The following is a 24,820-nucleotide window of genomic DNA, read 5'->3' on the forward strand; positions in this document are numbered from 1 at the left end:
CCCCCCCCCTGTGCACGGCTCAGTTCCACCCCCTTCACATCTCCATTCAAGAGCAGAGTTTGCATATACTGTTGTTCCCAAATGAAAAATTATGGCTATTGAGATAAGATGGCATGTCTAAATAGATCATATTTCAATTAACTGTCTCAAGAGTTTCCAACTACATAACATTGTCATGAAAACCAGTGAAATAAATCTCCAATGCTTCAATGAATCAATGTTCAAGTGCATAGCAATGAAAATGCTAAATATAGAAAAATCTTTGCATAAAAGACGTTCCATACTTTAATTGTGATTAGTATAAATAGGTGCTGCATACTACAGCAGATTTAACCCCTGAAGAAGCCAAGTATCTGGCGAAACGCGTAGGGTGAGACAACCTAACCTTGTGAGGATTTTGTGATTGCACTGTTTCAAGCTACTCCTAGTTTTTGGCACCAAAGCAGAGAACTGACACAGTGGGGAAGCAGGGTTCATTGCCCTGAGGGAGTCCGCTGGAGAGATGGGTGGCCATGTCGCAGTGGGAGGCTACGGAAGCCTGCAGGTGCAAACTGTTACCGTCGGATTGTCGACACTTTTGGCTCCAAAGTGCAAAGACCGACATTTCTCAGGCATCAGACCGGAAAGCAGTGGGGAGGGACAATTGCCTCGATGGATTTATCGAAGGATCTGACACTCCAACCGGCAACATAAAGGCTACAACAGACGTACCAGAAGAGGCACCAGTGCAGCACCGGGCCGGTGTGGGAACTAAGGATTCTTGAGTTCCGTGGAGCGGTGCCTTGGGGTAAGACTGCACTTACAAACTGCCGGCTCATTCATATAAAAAACAGCAATGAAGAGTGCATGTACAATTACATTATCTTATTATTCCAACTAAAGAGAGGTATTGTTAATATACCATTTTCTGGACACTATCAAATACTCCATCATGGAGTTTGTGCACATTGTTTTACAAATATAATCACAAGGTTTGATCTATTTGAATTAAAAAAAAACGCAAATACCTATTCCCCTGCAAACAGGGAGGAGAGAAGTTGAAAGTTTGAAACCCTTTCTGAAAGATGCAAAGTGGAAACAGTATGCCTCAGTACAAAGTGGAAACAGTATGCCTGAGATACAAAGTGGAAACAAGCTATACTTCCAGATTGGACACTTTTTTTTTTAACTTGAGTTGTGCTAAACATATAAATCACTAAACAGGGAGGACTTTTTTTTTTTTTGGTGAACCAATTATCCACATGCCATAACATTGCATAGAAAAGTCCATCTGTTATTAAGAATATGAGGATATGTTTGTTTTATTAATTGCTTGTTGCTGTTAGTTAATTGTGTTCAAGCTTGAACAAGGTTTACCAAACGCACAGTGTGGTGTCATCAGTTTTTGTAGTGATAGTGTATTTTTAATACATTTTATACTTGAATCTGCATATTGTATTTTCCTTGGAAATCTCGGTACTAATTGTTTCTAAGGAACATTAAGGGTTAATATAATAGGTATATTAGGGTGTTTCATTCCTATCCATTCTTTATCCGAGAGGGGGAGAAAGTGTCTGTGTCAGGGGTGGGGAGGAAAGAGAGAGAGAGTGTGTGTGTGTGTGTACACAGAAGTGTGGGAGACAAACTGTACAAGGGTTGGGGTTCCCCAGAATTTCCCAATCATTCTGGGGTTCCCTAACCAAAAAAAAGTTGAAAGCCACTGTTTTAGACAATCGTGCAGTTTTAACATGCTTTCTGTCTTCACAGTGTGTACTTGGCATAGGTGGGCGCGGTGCATCTGGCTGACAAAAGCATGGCTATTTTGTATGAGTAACATTTGCAAGCAGTAAGAGGTCTGTCAGGCCAGTCAGTTTAGGGACACCGTGAGACATCCGAATTGAGGCTCCATCCTATACGGTTGGGTTTCAGACGTTAGTCCCCCCACCCCCTCCCCGAAGAGATTGTGCAGGCCGGAGGCACAGACGCAGGCGCCCTGTCTGTACAAGTCTTAGGCCGTGCTTATACCAAATGCGGCCAGGCAAGCGACTCCAAAGCAAATGCATGTTTCCCACTGAGCGTGCACTAAGTGGCCAAGCGCACCATTTTAGAGCAGATCTCAGAAATTGAATTTTCCTGAGCGACGGCCGCATCACGTGAGCGGTTCCGCTAATGAGGGCGAACCGCTCACGTGTCATGGCGTCGCCTCCCTGATGCCTGCCGGTTTCGGGCGTGCGCATCGCCCTGAGGGAGGGAGCGTGCCCTGCCTGATCAGGTATAATCGCAGCCTTGGGAAGCTGGGCTCTAACCTGTGCAGTTAGGCCCAGGTGGCCAGAAAGGGGGACCAGGTTAAGCAGATAACAGGGCGGTTTGTAGATGGGCTCCCGCCAGACAACATGACTATTGACTGTCTGCCAGTTTATTTTCAAATGTTAAAGTAATAAAGCTGTTACCAAAATGTTTACTTCCACAAAACAGTGTTGTCTCAGTTTGTAGGTGGGGGTAAGTAATCCTCGGGGTAAGCACTCTAAGCCTTTAAGAACACATTTCCCTCTAGAAGTGTCTTTTCGTGTAATACCCAGCAGGCATCTCTCCATGCTTCTGAATTATCTTTGCATTTAGGGTTCGAGTGTCACATTCACACGTGAGCAGCACGGGCAGAATATACTGGTCATAAACTTTCTTCTTGAGACACTGTGTAAGATTCAATCAAACAGGACAGGACTCCCAAAGAGAGGAATCCCAGAAACTGCACAAAATGGGGGCACTCTGGGTCAGGTGCAAAAACAGAAAAACACATTTTATTATCTTAGCAAAAAATGGGGACAGACACAAGAACATTTCTTTAAAAAAAAACAGAGTGAAAAACCTTACCTCCAAAAAGTCAGGGCAAGTGCCAGCGCCTCACACAAAATGTACTATCAAAATCATAAGACTAAATGCTAAGGAGATATCAATAAATGTTCAGCAAATGCTGGGTATAAGACCTACAGAGAACCATACATCACAGAGGGGGGTGGTCTTGCTGATCCTGGTGACACGATGTCTCCCTGCTGCACTCCCTTACTGATCCTGGTGACACGGTGTCTCCCTGCTGCACTCCCTTACTGATCCTGGTGACACGGTGTCTCCCTGCCGCATTCCCGCACTGATCCTGGTGACACGGTGTCTCCCAGCCGCACTCCCTTACTGATCCTGGTGACACGGTGTCTCCCAGCCGCACTCCCTTACTGATCCCGGTGACACGGTGTCTCCTTGTCTCTTGTCTTTCCCCCTGCAGCTCTGCACAGACCGGGGAGCATGGCTGCACACGCTGCGCGCCTGGCAGGCGTGCGTGCAGCTCCGACACCGGGGCTGTTGCCTTGCTGATCCTTATCTCGCTTGTATCTTCATGTCATCTAATGGTTGATGTGGCTCTCCTTAATGTTCTTTATAATATGGGAGTCCCAAGTGGCAATCACTTCTTGTACGACTTGGATGTGATCCATTGGGTTAAATTCGCGGCAAAATCCCGCGTGTGCTCTACACCGGATTTGTGGCAGGCGGTTAGTGAGTATTTTAGTAATAATCCTGTAAGTGATTGGAACACATTAAAATATATATATCTATATATGGGCCATCTCTAGGGCAAGGCGGCGTGACGTCATGACGCTGCAGGAGTGCGGGGCTCGCAGCGGGCATGCCGGCTTGTGTCCCGCCAAAGGTAAGATTTGTGTGTGTATATGTGTAAATATCAATGTGCTGCATTGAAGGGGTTAATAACCTTTTCAGACAGCGTAGCTGTAGCTAACATTGTCTGTGAGTGGCTCCGGTCAAACCACGCACTGCCCTGATCCTACACACAGCATCCTCCATTATTAATGCGTTCCAGGAATATAGGACGCCGTTTCTCCCCTGCAGGACTCCGTCCGGGGGCCCCGGTGCCTCCACGCCCGGCGCGCTCTTCATTACTCTTAACGAGCTGCTAAATGTGTTTCTGGGAAGAGAAGCCCCCAGGTGAGGGGTTAAACCAGCAGTTCAGCCGGTCGCCACAAGAGGGAGCCCTGGAACTAGTCTCTGAAGTGGGAGGTTACAGATTGAAATGGCAGATGTCCTGGTTCCAGGAGCACTTTGAAGCCAGTGCAATGCGTATGTGTATTATATATTCTGCAATACATTGATTATATACACTGCAGAGCAATGCGTATGTGTATTATATATTCTGCAATGCATTGATTATATACACACTGCAGAGCAATGCGTACCATATACTCTGCAATACATTATTATATACACTGCAGAGCAATGCGTATGTGTATTATATATTCTGCAATACATAGATTATATACACTGCAGAGCAATGCGTATGTGTATTATATATTCTGAAATGCATTGATTATATACACACTGCAGAGCAATGCATACCATATACTCTGCAATGCATAGATTATATACACTGCAGAGCAATGTATATTATACTGCAATGCAGATTATATATTCAAAGTGGCCCATTATAAGTGGCATGACTATTGAACAACTGAAGTTTAAAAGGAAGTTCAAAAGAAGTGAGGAAGAAGTGGACACCCCATCTGGCCCTGATTCCTGCATTTGAACTACGCTGGAAAGGAGGATATCATCAATACCAGACGGCATCATTACTGCTGTGATGCTGCCCTTACCATTTATATTTGCTGTGACTTCACTTCTTCTCAAATTATGCACTTCTTTTTACCAGCCTCAGTATGTCTCTAACTCTATTCATATATCTCCATCTCTCCTTCCTTCACCACTTCTCTGTTCACATGAACTCCTTTCTTACCTGCGTCCTCTGACACCACACAGCTATATCCCCAGCACTAAAAAACACCCCTACAAATCATCCTCATACATCCTCTTTCTATCCATGCTTCTCCTCCTTGCTTCTGGGGATATCTCTCCCAATCCTGGTCCCTGTCTTATTTCAACTTGCTCTCGTCCTCGCCTCCCACATGCAACTTCTACTCCTGGTGTCAACCCCTCCAACCTCATACCCATCCCCTGCCACCCTCCCTCCTCTCTCCCATTCTCCTGTGCCCTTTGGAATGCTCGCTCCCTCTCTAACAAGTTCCTCTCTGTACATGACTTCTTTCTCTCTCACTCTCTGCTCCTATTTGCTATAACTGAGACTTGGCTCACTCAGTCTGACTCTGCTCTGGAAGCTGCCCTCTCCTATGGTGGCCTTTCCTTCTCCCACACTCCGCGCCCTGATGGCAGGGGTGGAGGCGTGGGGCTCCTGCTCTCCTCTGTCTGCCGTTACCGAACCCTTCCTATTCCCCCCTCTCTTGCTTTTCCCTCCTTTGAGGCTCACACTGTCCAGATCTTCTCTCCTCTCCCTGTTCATGTGGCGGTCATCTATCGCCCACCTACCTCTACTCATCCCCCTTCTGCCTTTCTCTCTCACTTTGAATCCTGGCTCTCTTTCTTTCTCTCCTCAGACTCCCCTGTTCTTCTCCTTGGGGACTTCAATTGCCACATTGATGACCCCTCTCTCTCTTGGGCTTCCCGCTTTCTTTCTCTTACCTCTTCTTTTGGCCTTCAACAGTGGACTGCAGCCAGCACCCACAAGGATGGCCACTACTTAGACCTGGTTTTCACTAAAAACTTCTCTCTCTCTGATTTCTCCATTTCCCCTTTTCCTCTCTCTGACCATCATCTCATCTCATTCTCTTTATCTCGCTTCTCCCCTTCTCCACCTCCATCTACACCCCGGTTCTGCAGAAACCTGCGCTCTATTCACTTACCTGACTTTGAGTCCACTTTACACTCCTCCCTCTCCTCTCTCAGCTCTGCTACAGACCCTGACAACCTGGTCAGAAAGTACAACTCTGTCTTGTCCTCGTCTCTTGATCTACATGCCCCGCTTTCTCTCTGCCGCCCTCGCCCTTCTAACCCTAGACCCTGGCTAAATTCCCACACGCGCATGCTGCGTTCCTCCACTCGTTCCTCTGGAGGAAGTCTCACACTCTCGCAGACTTCCTTCACTACAAATTTATGCTATCCTGTTTCAACTCTGCCCTCTCGCAAGCTAAACAAGCCTACTTTTCTGCACTAATCAACATGCACAAGTCTAACCCACGCCGACTGTTCTCTGTCTTTGATACTCTACTCAAACCACCCTCAGCTGCCTCTCCTTCCTCCATCTCCGCTCAGGACTTTGCTGACTATTTTAAGGAAAAGGTGGAATCCATACGGCAGAACATCCCCTCTGTTTCTTCCCCCCATCCTACACCTCTTCCTAACTCTCCTCCTGCCTTCCTTGAGTCTTTTTCCACTGTCTCAGAGGAGGATGTGTCGCTGTTGATCTCCTCTTCTCCCTCTACCACTTGCCCTCTTGACCCCATTCCCTCCCATCTCCTAAAACCTCTAGCTCCTACTATAATCCCTACGCTTACACACATTTTTAACTCCTCCCTCTGCTCTGGAACCTTTCCATCCTCCTTCAAACATGCAACAGTCATACCATTACTCAAAAACAGCAAGCTTGACCCTACCTGTCTTTCTAACTATCGACCTGTCTCCCTCCTGCCTTTTGCCTCTAAACTACTTGAACGTCTTGTATTCTCTCGCTTGCTCCATTTTCTCAACACCTATTCTCTCCTAGACCCTCTACAATCTGGCTTCCGCACTGCTCACTCCACGGAAACAGCCCTCACTAAAATAACTGACGACCTCCATGCTGCCAAAGACAGAGGTCATTACACTCTGCTCATATTACTCGACCTCTCTGCAGCATTTGACACCGTGGACCACCCTCTTCTCCTCCACATTCTCCATACTCTAGGTATTCAGAACAAAGCTCTATCCTGGATCTCATCCTACCTCTCCCATCGTACTTTTAGTGTCTCTTCTGCTAACACCTCCTCCTCTATTGATCTCTCTGTGGGGGTACCCCAGGGCTCTGTCCTGGGACCTCTTCTCTTTTCTCTGTACACACTCTCTCTAGGTGACCTAATAACATCTTTTGGGTTTAATTATCACCTCTATGCCGACGACACACAAATATACTTTTCAACACCTGACCTTACACCTGCTGTACAAACCAAAGTTTCTGAATGTCTCTCTGCTATATCATCCTGGATGGCCCTCCGACGCCTTAAACTCAACATGGCAAAAACAGAGCTCCTCATACTTCCTCCCAAACCTGGCCCTACTACCTCCTTCCACATTACTGTTGGAACTACAATCATTCACCCAGTAGCCCAAGCACGCTGCCTAGGGGTCACACTCGACTCCTCTCTCACATTCGCCCCTCACATTCAAAACATTTCTAAAACTTGTCGCTTTTTCCTCCGCAATATAACTAAGATACGCCCTTTCCTCTGTTGTTCGACTGCTAAAACTCTGACTCAGGCCCTCATTCTCTCCCGTCTTGATTACTGTAACCTCCTGCTGGCTGGCCTTCCTGCCTCTCACCTGTCTCCCCTACAATCTATCCTAAATGCTGCTGCCAGAATCACTCTACTCTTTCCTAGATCTGTCTCAGCATCTCCCCTCATGAAATCCCTCTCCTGGCTTCCGATCAAATCCCGCATCTCACACTCCATTCTTCTCCTCACTTTTAAAGCTTTACACTCTTCTGCTCCTCCTTACATCTCAGCCCTAATTTCTCGCTATGCACCATCCCGACTCTTGCGTTCTGCTCAAGGATGTCTACTTTCTACCCCCTTTGTATCTAAAGCCCTCTCCCGCCTTAAACCTTTTTCACTGACTGCCCCACACCTCTGGAATGCCCTTCCCCTCAGTACCCGACTAGCACCCTCTCTATCCACCTTTAAGACCCACCTTAAGACACACTTGCTTAAAGAAGCATATGAATAGCACTGTGGATATTCTGAACACAGGATACATAAAGATTGGCCCCCTGCAGACGCACTTACCAGAACTCCCTCCTACTGTCTCTGTACGTTCTCCCTACCTACCAATTAGAATGTAAGCTCCTCAGGGCAGGGACTCCTCTTCCGAAATGTTACTTTTATGTCTAAAGCACTTATTCCCATGATCTGTTATTTATATTATCTGTTATTTATTTGATTACCACATGTATTACTACTGTGAAGCGCTATGTACACTAATGGCGCTATATAAATAAAGACATACAATACAATATACACTACAGAGCAATGCGTATGCGTACCATATACTCTGCAATGCATAGATTATATATGCAGAGCAATACGTATGTATATTATATATCCTGCAGAGCAATACGTATGTATATTATATACTCTGCATTGCATATATTATATACCCTGCAGAGCAATGCATATGTATATTATATACTCTGCAATGCATAGATTATATACACTGCAGGGCAATGCGTATGCGTATTATATATTCTGCAATTCATAATTATATACACACTGAAGAACAATGCATATGTATATATACTGCAGCGCAATGCGCGGGGGGGGGGGTTTGATGCGTCCGTCGTCTTCCAGGCGCTGCTTTTGTTGTGGTGTTGTGAAACCACGTCATGTACATTTCCTGGTTGATCCAGAATAACATGAGCCCGACGTCGGTGTTAAACTTGCTTTTTCCATTTTCATACTGTATACTGATCCATTCAGCAACTTTGCTGTATCTGTCTTGCTACAATTTGTTCAAATGGCAAACGCCTCTAATTAAACATAGATTCTCTTTTATTGAAGTAGTTTTTAACTCTTGTTTTTAATATAATATATCTTTATATAGTACAGTGTACAAAATCAGACAGAGCAGAAATCGCTTTCCTGGAGAGCTTACAATCTAAGTGGTATGTTGGGGGACAGCACGCGAGGGAATAAGTGCTGAGCTGGTTGGTAGGAGTGACTGTGGGTCAGTAACCATGAGTCTATTTAAATATTTAAGAGGTGAGCTTTAAGGTTTGAATTTTAAGGTGGGAGAGACGGTGCTTGGCATATACGGAGTGCGAGGGAGTTCCACAGGTAAGAGGCAATGAGGGGAAAAGATTTAAGGCAAGAGAGAGCAGTAGAGATGAAAGGCATGGAGGAGACAGTAAGGGCTGTTATATAGTGTGCCTGTGCGTAGGCGCATGCACGTGCCGCACACTTTTTGTGTATATACTGTGCGCGACTGTGTGTATGTATGTGTTTTTAAAATAAATCCTGAAATAATTTTTTTAATATGTTGTACACACACACACACACACACACACACACACACACACACACACACACACACACACACACACACACACACACACACACACACACACACACACACACACACACACACACACCTTTTCAGCGGCGCGATTTCTTTCTTTTTTCTTTCTCTGTTGGCCGGTTCTTCTCTCCTTGCCGTGCGCGCAGCGCCATCATAAAAAGGCTGACGGACGTCAGCCAACTAAAATTCCGCGCGCACCCGGCACTATAGAACGGGCCTTATAGGTAGGGAGCAGGGGCAGAACGAGTTATCAAAGCCGATATGTAGAGAGGCGCAGAGTGTTAAAGGTAAGAAGAAGTATATGGGTGATCCCGAACTCGATGGGAAGCCAGGAGGGATGTAAGGAGGTGAGCAGACTGTTTTGGGACAAAGTGACAGTACAATACTCTGCAGGTCTTTCTGTTCTTTGGAAATGTAACGGGAGCTTTGCTGTAAAGCGCATGCGTCCTCGTCTTTGCCGAGTACAACTCGGAGTACTGTTTTTAGGGTAACCAATGACGATGGTTGCGATTAAGGTTGCAGAAAATACTGCTCCCTTTTTCAGGTGGCAATCAATAACTTAACTCCAAAAATGACTGAGTGATGCATGTCTCCAAGTTCTCCCTACTTACCCCTTGGATTGTAAGCTCTTTGGGGCAGGGGAATGCTTTCCTAATGTAACTTGTCTGTAACACTTATTCCTATTGTCTCCTACTATTTTGTCCAGTGTATTACTGCGGTGAAGTGCTATATTCATAGATGCGTCTATATAAATAAGATATACATCATGTTCAAAGATACTGATTTTATGTATTTCCTCATTCTGCTGGGAAGCCCCTCCCTGCATTTACTACACCTTCTACAACCGAGGTGGGCAACCCTGTCGCCAATCGCCACAAGTGGCGAATTGGCCATGAAAGTGTGGCGAATTTGAGTTTCCCACAGTAAAATACATTTTTTCCTGTCGGCGTGTGCTGGTTTCCGCTTTCTCAATGAGTCAATATAGTTAACCAACAGCAGGTGAGTGCGCTGAGGTGAGTGAAGCAACAGGTGATAGTGCTGAGGTGAGTGACGCAGCCTATTTTGATCTGGTTCAATACTGATTGGCCGGCAAAGCCGGCCAATTCAGTTAAACAGCAATTCTACTTGTTGCCAAGTAGAACAAAGAAAAACCAGTCAAACAAATATATAAGGGAATCAACAAGTGCACTAAAAAATGCACTTAAAAAAGAAGGGTTAACTCAGAAGACCCCATGATGGGGGATACCGAGCAGAGCACCCCGCCTAACGCCCACTGGGAGGCAAACTCCGAAACCGTCCCAGCGGACTCGGCGTACGTGAACTCTGCCCTAAAACGGGAGTGCACCAGTGCCCGGAACACTGCCACGATGTTCGTTGGGACCCCCCTCTCCAAACGCTGCTTCCTGGTCTTGTAAATGGCTACCTTAGCCACTGCCAGGAGCAGGTTGACTAGGAGATCCCTAGGCTTATTGTCTCGGGACACTGGGCACCCAAAAATAAAAAGATGAGAGAAGTTTAACCAGAACTGCAGAAGAAGGCTCCTCAAGGTGGATAAGGGGCTGCAGTCTGGCGCAGCTCAGATAAATGTGGAATACGGACTCCCGCTCGCCACAGAAGGGACATTCGGCGGGGGAGTCCGTGAAGTGTGCCAAATACTCTCCTGTGCTCAGTGCACCGTGGAGGACCCTCCAACTCAAATCCCCGGCGAGACGGGGAACCAAAGCTGAATAGAGCTCTCTCCACCGGGGTCTCTCGTCCTCGTTCCCAAAAAATACCCGCCTCCAGATGGTATCTGGGCGGGTGACAAGGGTGAGGTAGTGCACTATATGGAGCTCCAGAGAATACAGGACTTTCCTCGGCATGCCGCGAAAACATGCCGGGGACATATCCCCCAACCTGCTGAGGTTTGGGGAGATAGGAACTCGAGGGGGTTGCCTTGGTTTGGGTTCTACGCAAAGATTCGGAGAGCTGAAGTTGATAGGTTGACAAAACCCCCTCGATGAAGGTGCGTGAGTCGGGGTGGATGGCATCTTTAATCTCCTGGATCAAACGACGAGGGATGCGGGCAGTAAGCAGACCCATACGGGGCGCGAGCTCCTCTGCTCCTACCCAGTCTCGCCGCTCATAGTCCAGGAGATCTCCGACTCTGGTCACCTGCGCCAGGATTAGTCGGCGGCAAATAGAGGGTGAATCCAACATCCGAGCCCCCACTGCCGGATTATACAGCAGGGGCTCGGCGAGGAAATCAACCCCCACCGCCTGTTCCTTCCTGGTCGCGGAGACCAATTTCCAGGCCTTCAGTAAGTCCCGGTAGTATGCCGGCAGCACCGAGAGGTCTCTACCTAAACCCTCAGGCCTGATGATAAACAATTGCCGGTCATACCTCATATTGCGCAGCTGGCGAAAGAAACTGGTTGCCAGCTGGCACCAGTGCGGAGACGGATCTGCGAATAGGTATCTCTGCAGGTACTGGAGGCGGAAAGTGTGTAACTGGGAGCGGACACACACCACTCCCTGTCCACCCTCCTCCAAAGGGAGACACGCAACTCCCGCAGAGACCCAATGCTTCCCCATCCAGAGGAAATCCATCAACCTCCTCTGGATCTTGTTGATAAATTCGGGGGTTGGACCCATGGCTATCAGCCGGTGCCAAAGCTGACTGGCCACCAGCTGGTTGATCACCAGGGTCCTTCCCCCTAAGGGAAAGCATTCTCGACAGATACACCCATGACCCCAGACGAGCAATGACCCGTTCTTCAAGATCACTGAAGTTTTCTGGTGCCGGGTCCTCCGCAGCAGACAGGTAGACTCCCAGATACTTGAGAGTATCGCTCTCCCACGAGACATTCCGAAACGTGGGGGGCAAAGAGTCCACCTGTAAGGGACCCACCAATATGCCGGAGCACTTGGACCAGTTGATCCGAGCAGAAGAGGCCGCGGTGTAGACCTCTTGGCACGCTTGTGCCCGCTCTAGATCATCTAGGTCCTGGGCCACGAGGAGCACGTCATCGGCATAAGCCGACAGGACTACTCGCATGTCGGGTTCCCGCAGCACCAGCCCGGTGAGCCTCCTCCTCAGTAGGCAGAGGAAGGGCTCAATGGCCAGCGCGTACAGTTGCCCAGACAGGGGGCACCCTTGACGTACTCCCCGACCAAACACAAAAGGTGCCGTCAGGGACCAGTTGATCTTCACCAGACACTCTGCAGAGGCGTACAGCATCTGGAGAAAGCCCACAAATTGTGGGCCAAAGCCAAACGCCCGCAGGGTCTGCATAAGGTAACGGTGATCCACTCTGTCAAACGCCTTCTCCTGATCTAGGGACAGGAAGGCGAGTGATAGACCAGTCCTCTGCGCGTAGTGCATCAGGTCCCGGACCAGAAAAATGTTGTCATGAATGCTCCGGCCCGGGACAGTATAGGACTGGTCGGGGTGAATCACCTCTGCCAGCACGGACTTGAGCCTCAGCGAAAGCGCTTTGGCTACGATCTTATAGTCCGTGCTGAGCAGTGAGACCGGTCGCCAATTAGAGATCTGACGGAGATCCCCCTTCTTCGGCAGCAAAGACAGTATTGCCCGCCGACACGAAAGTGGCATCTCACCGATCTCAAGGGCTTCGGCTAGGACCTCGGTGAAATCAGGTCCCAGCATCTCCCAGAAAAACCGGAAGAACTCCACAGTCAGCCCGTCTAGCCCCGGCGCTTTTCCGTGGGACATGAGACTGAGGGCTTCAGAGAGCTCGGCCAGAGTCAAAGGTAACTCAAGCGGCTCCCTTCCATCCTCACTGACCGTGGGAAGCCCCTCCCATAAGACCCTGCATTTATCTGGCTGGATGGACTCCGGAGAGAAAAGATCTACATAGAATCTCCGGGTTCTGTCCCGGATGCTCTCCGGGTCAGTCAGAGGGGTACCGTCCTCTGCCAACAGGCATGTGATATGTCTACGGTTTCCCCTCTTTTTCTCCAGCGCGTAGAAGAGGCGCGACCCGCGATCCATCTCTCGAAGGAAGTTGATGCGGGATCGTACATACGCCCCCCGAGCTCTCCGATCTTCCAAGTCCCGGAGAGTGCACTTCCTCTCCACATACATACTCTGCAGGTATTGGTCTCCTGCCACAGACAGCTGCTTCTCGAGATCGAGCACCTCCTCCCTGAGGGCCTCGATCTCAGCATCACGCCGCCCGCTGGCACCCTTTGTGTACTCCTGACACACGACGCGCAGATGAACCTTGCCCACGTCCCACCACTGCTCTAACGTGGCAAAGTCTGACCTGCAACCTCTCCAGGCCATCCAAAAGTCTCGGACCGTCGTCGCAAACCCCTTGTCCTCCAACAACGTATTGTTGAAGTGCCAATATGCGGCCGAGGGTGCTGCAGGTAGCAGCGTCACCGTCACGGACGCCCAATTGTGGTCCGAAAACGGCGCCAGCCTAATGGCATTGGCATTGCCTCAGGATGTTGTTCTCGCCAGACGTCTACCAAGGAGTAGCGGGTGATGACCTCCCGCAAGGCCGACGCAGAACACGGGTGTGGCTCCGGACCATTCCGATCTTTGCGAGCCTCGAGGGTACAGTTAAAATCATCCCCGAGCACCACGTATTCGTCTGCGTCGACTGTCTCCAGGTATTCAGACATTCTGACGAAGAACTGCCTTCTCAGGGGTCCGGTGGCAGGAGCATACACGTTCAGGAAATTAAACGTGTAGTCCTCGTGTCGGACCCTGATATGCAACAGGCGACCTGGAACAACAGCTTTGGCAAGCAGCAGCTCAGGTTGAAAGGATTCGGAGAACAGGGTCACCACCCCACAAGATGTCGAAGTGAGGTGGCTGAAAAAGACCTTGCCTCGCCACTCCAGATGCCAGCTGGCTTCAGCCTCTGGAGTGGTATGGGTTTCCTGCAGGAAACTCACAGAATACTTTCCCTTTTGTAAAAAGGAGAGTACCTGGAACCTGCGAAACCCGTCCTTACATCCATTTACGTTTAGCGTACCGATGCTCAAAGCCATTGGTAATCAAGAGTCTTGCTTCTCATAGGCGCTCAGGGTACTATACCCCGAGAAGCCTTTACGTGCTCTCGCATCACTTTGTTAAACTTTAGGACCCGAGTATGTTCGATAGTCCCGGAAAGTTTGGCCTTGTGGTTAGCCTTGATATATACTCTGAGAGAGTGGAGAATGACCGAAGCATCCTTCCACCTCTCAAGGGCCAACTGCACCTTCGTATGTCCGTGTCTACAGAGGGTATCATCCAGGAAACTATCTAGCTCCCGGGCAGGGATAATGGGGATCGAGGAGTCCACCGACTCCATGGTGCCAGAGGACTCCCCTCTGAGCCCCAACTCCCCAGGCTCCTCTTGGCTGGAGAATTCAAGACCCCCGTCCTTCTCTGCGGGGGCCTCTCTCAGCCCTAGATTGGATCCCCTCCTCGGTGTTTCCACGAGGGGGTCCACTGTGCTCTCCACCTCCATCCCCGAGTCAGGATGTTCAGGGGCAGCTGGTGGCGGCATGGCAGAGGCAGTGGTCTCCCGAGAGTCCTCGGGGGCCACAGAAGCACACATGCCACGGGTGTTCGCATCACCCACGGGAGGGCACTCACCAACCGCGGGAGGGCCCCCACCGTCCGCGGGAGGGCCCTCACCATCCGCGGGAGGGCCCCCACCATCCGCGGGAGGGCTCTCACCAACCATGGGGGGGCACTCCTTAGCAAGGGCTTCATAGGGAAGGTCCTTCCCAGCATTCACTCCCAACAAAGTGCCTGCCCAAAACTCTGCACCAAGAGGGTTCAGGTCAGACAACTCCCAGATGTAATCAGAAGTGCTCACCACAACACCCTCCAAACCCTCATCCACGGGGGTCAGCCCTAACCCATCTCCTTCCTCTGGTGACGCAAACCGGGGCTTTTTATCCCTATGTGCGTCACCCGAAGGCGGTACAGCCGAAGGGGGATCTTGGTTGGCTCTGAAGATAGGTGCATTCGGCATGTCAAATTTACCGAAGCACAACTCTCCAGGGGATGCTCTCCAACCGAGAGGGGCGCTGGGAGGTTCCCCAACGTCCCCAGAGGCATCGGGTACCTCCAGCTGCATTCCTTCCAGAAATTCAAGGGGGGGGGGGCTGTACATTTGTGGGATCCGGCTTACACTGGTTAATCCCAACCAGTGGGTCGGACAGGACCACCTTGTGCGGAACTGATTTTTCTTTCCGCTTCCGAGACTTCAGAGGGTAAACATAATATGGTTCACGCTCAACCTCCTCAATCACCCTCTTATTGGTTTTAGATTTGCTCTGCCTGGGGATTGATTTCCCAGGAGAGGGTGCCGCTGTCTCCATAGCAGGAGTTTCCTCCCGCTCCCCTTCACCCTGTACAGTGCTTACAATGGGGTTAGGGGGTTCTTGGGGGGGGACAGCGACAGAGGGTGACTGTTGTGGGGTGACTTTGTTCTTCCCCCTCTTTTTTTTGAGGAGAGGTTCAGATGTCACTGTTTGAGTTGCGACAGTGACATCTTCTGTGGTCCCAGGGGGGACCTGGGCCCTCGAGATCTTTTCCTTCTCCCTCTGTTCTTTGGGGAGAGGTTCAGATGTCACTGTTCGAGATGGGGCAGTGACATCTTCTGCGGTCCCAGAGGGGGCCTGGGCCTTCGAGGGCTTTTCCTTCTCTCTCTTTCTTTGGGGGAGAGGTGTAGACGTCACTGTCCGAGATGGGGCAGCGACATCTCCTGTGGTCCCAGCGGGGGCCTGGGCCCCCGAGGGCTCCGCTGCGGTGGGCGCAGCGGCACAGGGTGTTTCCTCCTGGGGGGAGACAGCGCTAACAGAGGCTGGCCGCTCCAGGGCGACCCCCTCTCCTTCCTTCCGCTCTTCAGGAAGAGGTGCAGAAGTCACTGTTCCGGATGGGACAGTGACATCTCCTGCGGTCTCAGGAGGGACCTGGGCCCTTGAGGGCCCCGCTGTGGTGGGCACAGCAGTACCGGGTGTCTTGGCAGAGGGAGGGGCGGGTGCAGGAGTTGGGATGGGTCCTCTGTTCCCTCTGAGGCAACTCCTACGAGTGTGCCCCAGCTCTGCACAGATAACATCTAACCCCCTCCGTGCCATAAAACACAGTGTAAGCTATGCCCTCGTAGGGCACCCTAAACGAACCCTCCACAGATTCAGTGCTCGCTGGCAGCAGCAGTTGTACCTGCCGCCTAAATGAGAGTACATGCCTCAGCGCCCTATCTCTGCAGCCCAAAGATAATTTTATTATGGGGGACTTAATGTCTCCCAGGGCTTGCAAGTACGGCTTCATGAGGCAATCTGGGATGAAGGGGGGCACATTTGACAGAATGACCTTTGTGCCTAACCCCTCCATGGGTTCTATAGGGATGTATTTCCCCCCTACACTGATGCCTTTCTGCACCAGGTTGTGAGTGGCAGCCAGCGTACGGAGGAAGAAAATGCCCCTCCCATACATTTTGCTGGCCGCCACCACAGCAGAGGGACCCACCACATCAGCCACAGCCCTCACATATATCTCCATGTTTAGGCCAGGTGACATTGGGCACCTCACCCCAAGCTTCCTGCTCAAACAGGGCGTGGCCCCAGCATTGTTGTTGCTGGGGTCAACGCCTGCAACTGCCACATGCGCCCATGTTGGACCTGGGACTGCAGGGGTTATGCTGCTAACAGGTGCTGGGGGAGGCATGGCCAGGGCACTGGAAGGACCAGGCCTAGGGCTGTGACTAAGAGTGTTGCTCCTAGGGGCCACAGTTTTTGGTGTTCTATATCCGGGCGTCGCCTCTGTTGCCGCACTTGTCCTATTCCCCTTTCCAGGCATGATAACAAATAAGCCTCTAAGTCAGGGGAAGGTATTGCTTAGTGAGAGAGGTATTGAGAGAAACCTGTCCCTTTAAGAAGAGATCTCTCTGCAAGGGGAAAAAACAGCAGCTTTTAAAACCTGCTGCAGTTTTAAATCTTTTTCCTCTTATTATTAACTCTCTCTCTGTTATAGTAAGCAAACACCACAATTTACAAGTCTTTATAGAAAAGACAGAGCTCTCAATAGCAAGTGAGAAAAGGAATCAGGCTTAAGAAAAACAAAAGAGTGAAATTGGAAGTTTAAACAACCAGTAAAAACCTCCAGTAGTGAGGGAGGAGAGAGGGGGTGAGACTGCAGTTTTCCAGCCAGCTAAACTGCAGCTATGCTGGGTTAAATCACTGCAGCCCCTGGGTGAAAACCAAAAACGGTTTTTAAGCCTGAAAATACACCCAAAACCCTCTATAAAACTCCCAGTATACTCACAGTATACTCCCCCACAGATCCACAACAAAATATACAAAATAAAGAAAGAATAAAGCCGATTGCTTACCAAATGCCTGGGAGCTCTGTACATACACTTCTGAGTGAGGCGGCAGCAGGTGATAGTGCTGAGGTGAGGGAAGCAGCAGGTGATAGTGCTGAGGTGAGGGAGGCAGCGGCAGGTGATAAGTACCAAGGTGAGTGAAGCAGACAAACAGTGCGTTTTAAATGTTCAATTGAACCTAATTTCCCAATTTTTACATGGTGTGGCGATTTTCACTTCTCATTAGCAACTCTCGTGGCTACATTGAAAAATAGGTTGCCCACCTCTGTATCTACAACATTTCTATCACCTTTCATATTCGGAGCCCTTCTCATGGGCGGGATATCACCGGCACCCGGTTCCTGGAGAGAGGAGTTAGACGTGTGTCTCAATGGCCAACTTGTGATTAACCTTTTTGCTTTTTGAGCCACAAAACGCAGGCATAAAAATATCGCAACAAGGACACAATAATGTGGTTTTCTTTATTTCAACATGATTTAAGAGCCTCCGATACATTCCTTTTTCCCTTTGTGTTTCTCCAATCCGAAACACTACAAAATGTTTTATTTTATTTTTTTTTAAATACAAAAATGTACAAGATATTACAAGGGAAACAGGCTCTGTCAACATCGAGAAGACTTACTGCTCCGTCCTGTGTATAAAACTTTCAACTTTGGAACGCGTTTTCATTATTTCTAAAAAGCCTCGAGGAACAAACATCCATAGGAAGTGGGGGGGTGGCAGATCTAACATCCACTACTCTTTGGTTTATATATGGAGGGGGTGGGGGACACGTGTTAGGGCAGGGGTGCTCAACTCATCCTCATGCGCCTCCCCCCCTCCCTCCCTCATCCTATCACAGCAGCACAGGTGGCTCAAAGACTAAGCATCTCATTGTGCTGAAGCTGGGATTGTTTGGGACATCATGAAAACCTGACCTGTTGGGTGGGCTTGACAAGAGTTGAACACCCCTGAGTTAGGAGTCAGCTGTGTCCCTCCTTGGGCAACGTCTGTTTAGGAGGAACACGTGCATCCAGGTGGGTCAGTCTTCTCTGTGGGGAAGACGGCACCTCCAGCAGTGAATGGGTTAACACCTTGCCATGTGCTGGAGGTCCGCCCGCAAGCACAAGGGGTTAAACAAATGCTGTGGCCTAAATCTGCGATTTCCTTCCCCCGTAGAGGCGCACAGATCCAATCATCAAAATGCACAGGAAATTATTCTTACAAGCAATGGAGATCGTCATAATCTCTGTCCTAAATGGTCTTGTATTCGTGTGAAATGACCCTGTGCTCTTATAGACGGGACACTTGTAACCTGGACGATGTTTCCTTTGAGGGTTCTGCTGCTTTAAGACACATCTGGGTGGGAAGAATTTAGGCGTCTTCCCCTGAGGGAATGTGTGAAATTGCAACTATTTGCAGGTTATTGCTTTGCAGAGTTCACGTGCACCCACATACCCGTGGGCACCCACATCTGTAATCCCTCAGGTGCCAGGCCTGCTAAATATTGCAGGGGGTGATGGGGGGGTGTTCAGAAGACTGTTTATTACACCTTTTTCTAACTTCCGTACCAAATCATAAAAATAATAAATCCCTCTGTGCAAAACAATGTATTTTTTACTTCAGGTTAAAGCACCAGTACCTCAAGCACAACACAAATAATAATCAGACCCCCACAAATGCTTGGGGTCCATTACTAATATCTCAGGAATGCTCGTGGCCAGGTTTAAATCAATGCATGGTGCAGGTTTTATTCTAACCACCTCTGAACGTTAATATTTTACAGAAATAACGATGTGAAACCGTTTAACCTTTAAAGCTGTGACACATTGTGTACCGTCGTCTGATCCGTGTCACACACACAGCAGATGATGTTGCTAAGTGAGACTGTACTGGAATTGATGCACGGACACAATCGCTTGCACAGCCTGACATGTTGCCTGGCAGAGCCCAGCGTTAATGCCTTACAAGCCCGCTTGGCAGCGGCGTTACAACACCCCCCCCCCCCCCCCCGGGTTCTCACCCTCCCCCGGGTGAGAATAGTCACGGATTTGGCTTCCGTTTCCTTTGGTGAGCACTGGGGTTCTGCAGTTCCTAAACAAGAGGTTGTGTGAGCGAGCGGAGGGCTGTTACCAGTTCCTATTTGCATAGCCCAGTATAAAAACAGTGTGCTTCTACTATTTATAGTACACAAATTAACAGTCTGTCACCTACAGTCACACAAACGCAGAGAAAACCAAAAAGGAACAACAAATTAAGACCCTTGCATTTAATTTAAAACGTTTACAAGGCAAAATAGAAAACTGCATTATCCAAAGCTACAATTTTATCTTATTATATATTCTGTATCTTAAATAGGAAAGCGGTTCTGATTCTACAGGCAACAAGGCATCATAAAGGCATCAAAGAGTTAAGTGCATAGTATGGTGAGTGGGTCGTACGGAGGTGGAACGGGCGCGTTTTTCGGAGTGTTACAGGGAAAGCTGCTGCAGGAGCGTGGCTTTAAGCAGGGGTTCTCAACTCTGTCCTCAAGACCCCCAACAGGTGAGGTTTTCAGGATATCCCCGCTTCAACACAGGTGGCTCAATCCTCGAGGCACCTGTGCTGAAGCAGGGAGATCCTGAAAACCTAAAACCAGTATAAATATTATAAAATCCTTTTTGAAAGCCCCCTTGGCAGTATTTGGAAACTAGATGAATGCCTGGCAATTAGGCGTTCGCCTTCAACCCTGACCCTTGTATCTCCTAGTTAGCTCTCGGGCACAAAGAGGGTGGGTAAAGATTTAAAAATGTGAAACATTTAGGGGCAGAAAATGTTGCAAAGCAAATTTAAATACCTTCGCAGAATTCTAGTACAGATGGTATTCCATTATTTTCGGTTACACCAACAACCTTCCTGATGCACCCCCTCTTTCACTATAAAGCACCCCAACTTTCAAAATGTATTTCATATATGGGTACCTGAGATTTTTTTCTGAAAAGGGAGTATTTTTTTAATCCATTTAAACACAACCCTGAAGGGCGCGAAGCTCGAGAGCCATGCGAATGAAGGGGAGGCATGCTAAAGCTTAGCACCCCATAGCGAATATGGGCTAAAGTGTGAGGGTACATGTACACGCTGTGGGTGACCCTCCGCAGTGTTGAGTTAGGGTGCACTGTATATTAAAGCTGCTTTTACACACCGTTAAGCGGCTGGTATCCACATTTATAATTGCAAGCTCTTCAGGGCGGGGAGTCCTTTCTCCAGATATAGTGCGCTTGTACCCGTATCGCATGATAAATCCTGCGTTGTAAGGCTGGGGGCTATATAAAAAGGTAAATACAAAAGCAACATGCCTCTCCCGTACCCCACCCCACGCACGGGGACCTTTTCTGATTGTCGTGCTGACTCCGAGCAAGATTGGAAATTTCCCAGAGAAGAGCGGGATAGTTCTTATGTTGTGTAATGCAGGGGTGCCAACTGCAGTCCGCAAGCCCCCCCCCCTAACTGGTCGGGTTTTAAGCACAGGTGGCTCAATCAGAGGCTCCGTCAAAGACTGCACCTGTGCTGAAGCAGGGATATCCTTAAAACCCAACCAGTTGGGGGGGGGGGGTGTGTCTTGGGGACGGGAGTAGAGCACCCCCTGTTGTAAAGGATGCATATACTGCACTCTAACACTGACACACGGCCAGCGTGGATGGATGGATGGCAGAGGTTTCACGGGAGAGAGAAACGCAGCTGGGAGAAGATTGCAGCGAGAGGTGTGAGAGCAGGCGGATCTGGTCAAGGATTTGAGGGGGAATTCCTGAGCAGACATGATGAAGCGTACACACGTTCATTGGCTATATAATATATATACACACACACGTATATACTTGAAAAGGAGGCTGTGAAATGTAACGGCTGCCTAGCCCATGGTGGTTACTCACTAAACGGCAGATATCGTGTGCAAAGAGATCACGGCGTTTAGTAAATTAACCAGCGAGGGAAAGTGAGGCGCTGAGATCAGGCACCTCTACTACAATGGTACAATATACAGATTAGAAATGAATAAAACCGGGGCTACATTCTGCTAAAAGTTCGGCGTCTTTTCCATTAATCCCCAGGGGTTCTTCGCTCCAGTCCTCAAGACCTCCCAGAAAGGTCCCATCAGCACAGTTAACTCAATCAGTCCCTGCTTCAGCACAGGTGGCTCAATCAGAGGCTCGGCCTTCGATTGAGCCACTTCTGTGCTGAAGCTGGGATATCCCCAATACCTGACCTATTTGGGGGACTCGAGGACTTCTGCTTTAGCCCTGGAGCAGCCAGAGGGGCCAGCAAAGCAATGCAGGTCCTCTTGGCAGCCAAGGGATTAGTATTGGTGTTTGGGGGACACACACACAAAATGTATTCTGTTTGGAAATAAGAGAACACCAGGTCTGTGTCCTGCACAAGGAATCCAGGCTATTTCCCGGGTAACCCTGTCCATGAGGTGCATTCCCCTGCTATAATGTGCACACAGGTTTAATATTCAGCCAGGCTCAAATCTAAGCACCGTCAGGAGCCCAATGTGGCGTTGTCCGTGTGTGGCGTGTATACTCGCACTAGCAGCCAGTAACAGGTTGCCGTGCCAGCGGGGGAACACGGAGAAGCCATGAAATTTGTCTTTTAAAAAGGTGGATTTTCACACTTTCGTTCTGCTTCAGCTTGGAAATAATGCCTCCATTCCCTACTAAAAAGGGCCCGAGAAAACCTGCAGAGGAACGTATAGCAGTGTACCCAGGGGAACATTTGGTAGATTGTAAGCTTTCTGGGGTAGATCTCTCTTCCGATTGTCTTATAGAACGACTCTGGCTCACTCGTGTACGAGGCTGGAGTTCTATGAATTACATAGATACAAACACTGCTTATATCACACTAAAGTCATGTTTATACTACGAGTATTTGCTTAAATTGAATAGAACATGTATCCTGTCCTGTATACCCGCATTTCTGTACACCGCACATTGTGGTATGCGCTGCACAGACTGCGCCTCTGTGCACATTACAGTGGGATTTTCACAGCGCGTGACTCAGGACTAAATAGCAGGACGTACGCTGAAATGAGAAGACGGGGGCGTCTGGATTGCACCGGGGGCCTGTACTCCAGGGGATACGTCTTGTTTTGCAGGTAAACCTATCCTGGAGGGGAGCGGGGTTGGAATTTAGAACATGGTTGGACCTGGGAAGACACCCTCCAATGATCCCGCTCCTCTGCGAGTTACAATTTACACGTTTCGAGCATTTTCCTCTCCTCGAAGTATTCAGATTCCGCAGAGAACTTGTATCCAGAATAGGTTTCAAGAATAACCGTGACAAACCCCCGGACCCGCAGTTATATGCAGTATCTGCAGAGTTACGCGTCTCTGGGACTTGTAGGGTTGCTTTCGAAGTGGAGTGTAACCTTCTAAATGTCTGCTCCCCAAGGAAAGGCCACAGAGCTGGAAGCACAGAGAGTCAGAGAGAAGCGGGAGGGGGCGAGAATGGAGGAACAGGGGGAGGGAGAAAGAAGAGAATGGAGGGAGGGGGGAGAGTGGAGAAACTGGGTGGGGAAGGCAATGGAGAGGGGGGGAGAAGAAAAGAGAATGGAGGGAGGGGGGAGTGTGGAGAAACGGGGTGGGGAGAATGGGGGGGTGGGAGGGGGGAAGAAATTGCAGGTCATTATCAAAGCGCTTTCTATTTCCACTGCAGCCACAGTGAATTTGTTAGACGTCAGACCCCAGGGGCTCGTGGCACGTTCGCAGTGTCCTCTTGGCTCCGTGCGACATGTCGCGTCCTATGATCTCATTCACTGCAAGAGAGGAAAGAAGAACGTTTACACGTCGCAGCGTTTGCACGTCGCAGCGTTTGCACTTTAACTCTCTGGCTGCCAGAACGAGGAAATAAAAACATTTCTGAGAAAGAAAGAATACGGCTTCAGACTTGTGGCTCTCTTTGTACGGCAAGTCCGCACAAGCTACGATTAAATGCCGAATTCTCCAACACCGTGACACCACCAGTGGGATCGGAGGGGCAGGGGCACGTATAACCCCTCTGCTGCCAGAGGCCTCTGGAACATGGTGCAAGTACAGCACAGAGTAAAACTATGGCTGCTCTGTGGCACGTGGGAGTTTGGCGTATTACATCCACGGGGACACCCTCTGTTTGGCTACAAGACGTGGGACTGGGCTTTGGAAGTATAATAACGGGGAGGATGTTCTGCTCTGCATTAACTCTGTCGTGGGCTCGTTAGTAAAACTTCCACGCCTGAACCACAGTAACAGTCAGCGTGGCGGGTATGTTTCTCCCCAACTTGACCTGCACTAAATTAAAAACAATCCATCAAATTAAGAAACGAAGTGATGACAGGCAAACAATATCGCACGAGGTGGGTAATAATATAAACGCGCAGCTCTTTGTCCCCCCCCTCGTTACACATCCAGCAGCTGCTGCAATTACTGCCCCGCCTGGTACACACACACCACAAATTGGCTGGTGATGAGATCACAGTGAAAAGCAGATAGGAGAAAATAAAGTGGGTGATGGGTGCATACAGGTTTGGGCCACGTTTGCGGTCCATCAGAACTCGCCTTCCTGTTTAGCGCCTCTCACACGGAGCAGTTTTGACCACAGACTGGTTACGGTTGCTGCGTCTAACACGTCAGGATCACACCGTGGCATGATCCATTCCCTGCAGGTTACATGTTTCTATCCAAAACGCGCGCACCTGCCTGGTTCTAAGGTTCCGCGAGGTTACGGAGCTTTGTCAGGAGGCAGCTTCACTCTCCTCACCAGCAAGAAACCCCCACGCCTCGCGTGCTCCTGTGGAGAAGCTGACACTCAAGGCGTATATCATAATATTGTGCCAACAAAGGTCAGCAGCGCACGGGCGAAAGACGGACCATATTTCACGCAGCTGATGCAGAGGGAAAAGAGCGCAAGGCTGCGCTTATAGTGTGTCAAAGGATTTTTACTTTTCCGGTGATCGCCGCGTGACATCAGCGGCGTGTGAGCGGTTCAGCCAATGAGGGCGAACCACTCACAGTCATGCCTCTGCCACGCCCCCCTGGTCGCCCTCTTGTCTCCTGCACTATAAGCAGGAATCGCTAATACAACGGCAGCGGCTGACATCACGCGGTCGCACAGCCGGTCGCACAGCCAGCACTATAAGCGCAGCCTAAGGCCAATTAGATTGCTCCTTACACTCAGTATTTCAGCCCTTGACTAACATTATAGAGAGCAAGGGGTCTAACTGCAGTCCTCAAGCATCCCCCCAACAGGTCAGGTTTCCAGGATATTCCTGCTTCAGCACAGGTGGCTCAATCAGTGGCTCAGTATTCAAGCCCCTGTGCTGAATCAGGGATATCCTGACC

At 49.4% G+C, this 24,820-nt stretch overlaps 1 protein-coding gene across 8 annotated transcripts in view; it reads right to left on the reverse strand.

Moving 5' to 3' along the window:
- Nucleotides 1–19,725: 19,725 nt before the first annotated feature.
- NFATC3 (nuclear factor of activated T cells 3) overlaps nucleotides 19,726–24,820 on the reverse strand; it is a 74,590-nt gene continuing 69,495 nt past the window's right edge. For all 8 annotated transcript variants that reach the window (XR_012789154.1, XM_075576949.1, XM_075576946.1 and 5 more), the window contains one exon: nucleotides 19,726–23,259. Coding sequence is in view for 7 of the 8 variants with exons in the window: in XM_075576949.1 (XP_075433064.1) it covers nucleotides 23,174–23,259 (86 nt within the window). In the remaining variant the exon portion in view is untranslated. The remainder of the gene's footprint in view (nucleotides 23,260–24,820) is intronic.

The sequence above is a fragment of the Ascaphus truei genome, chromosome 19, assembly GCF_040206685.1.
Source record: "Ascaphus truei isolate aAscTru1 chromosome 19, aAscTru1.hap1, whole genome shotgun sequence".
Taxonomy (NCBI): domain Eukaryota; kingdom Metazoa; phylum Chordata; class Amphibia; order Anura; family Ascaphidae; genus Ascaphus; species Ascaphus truei.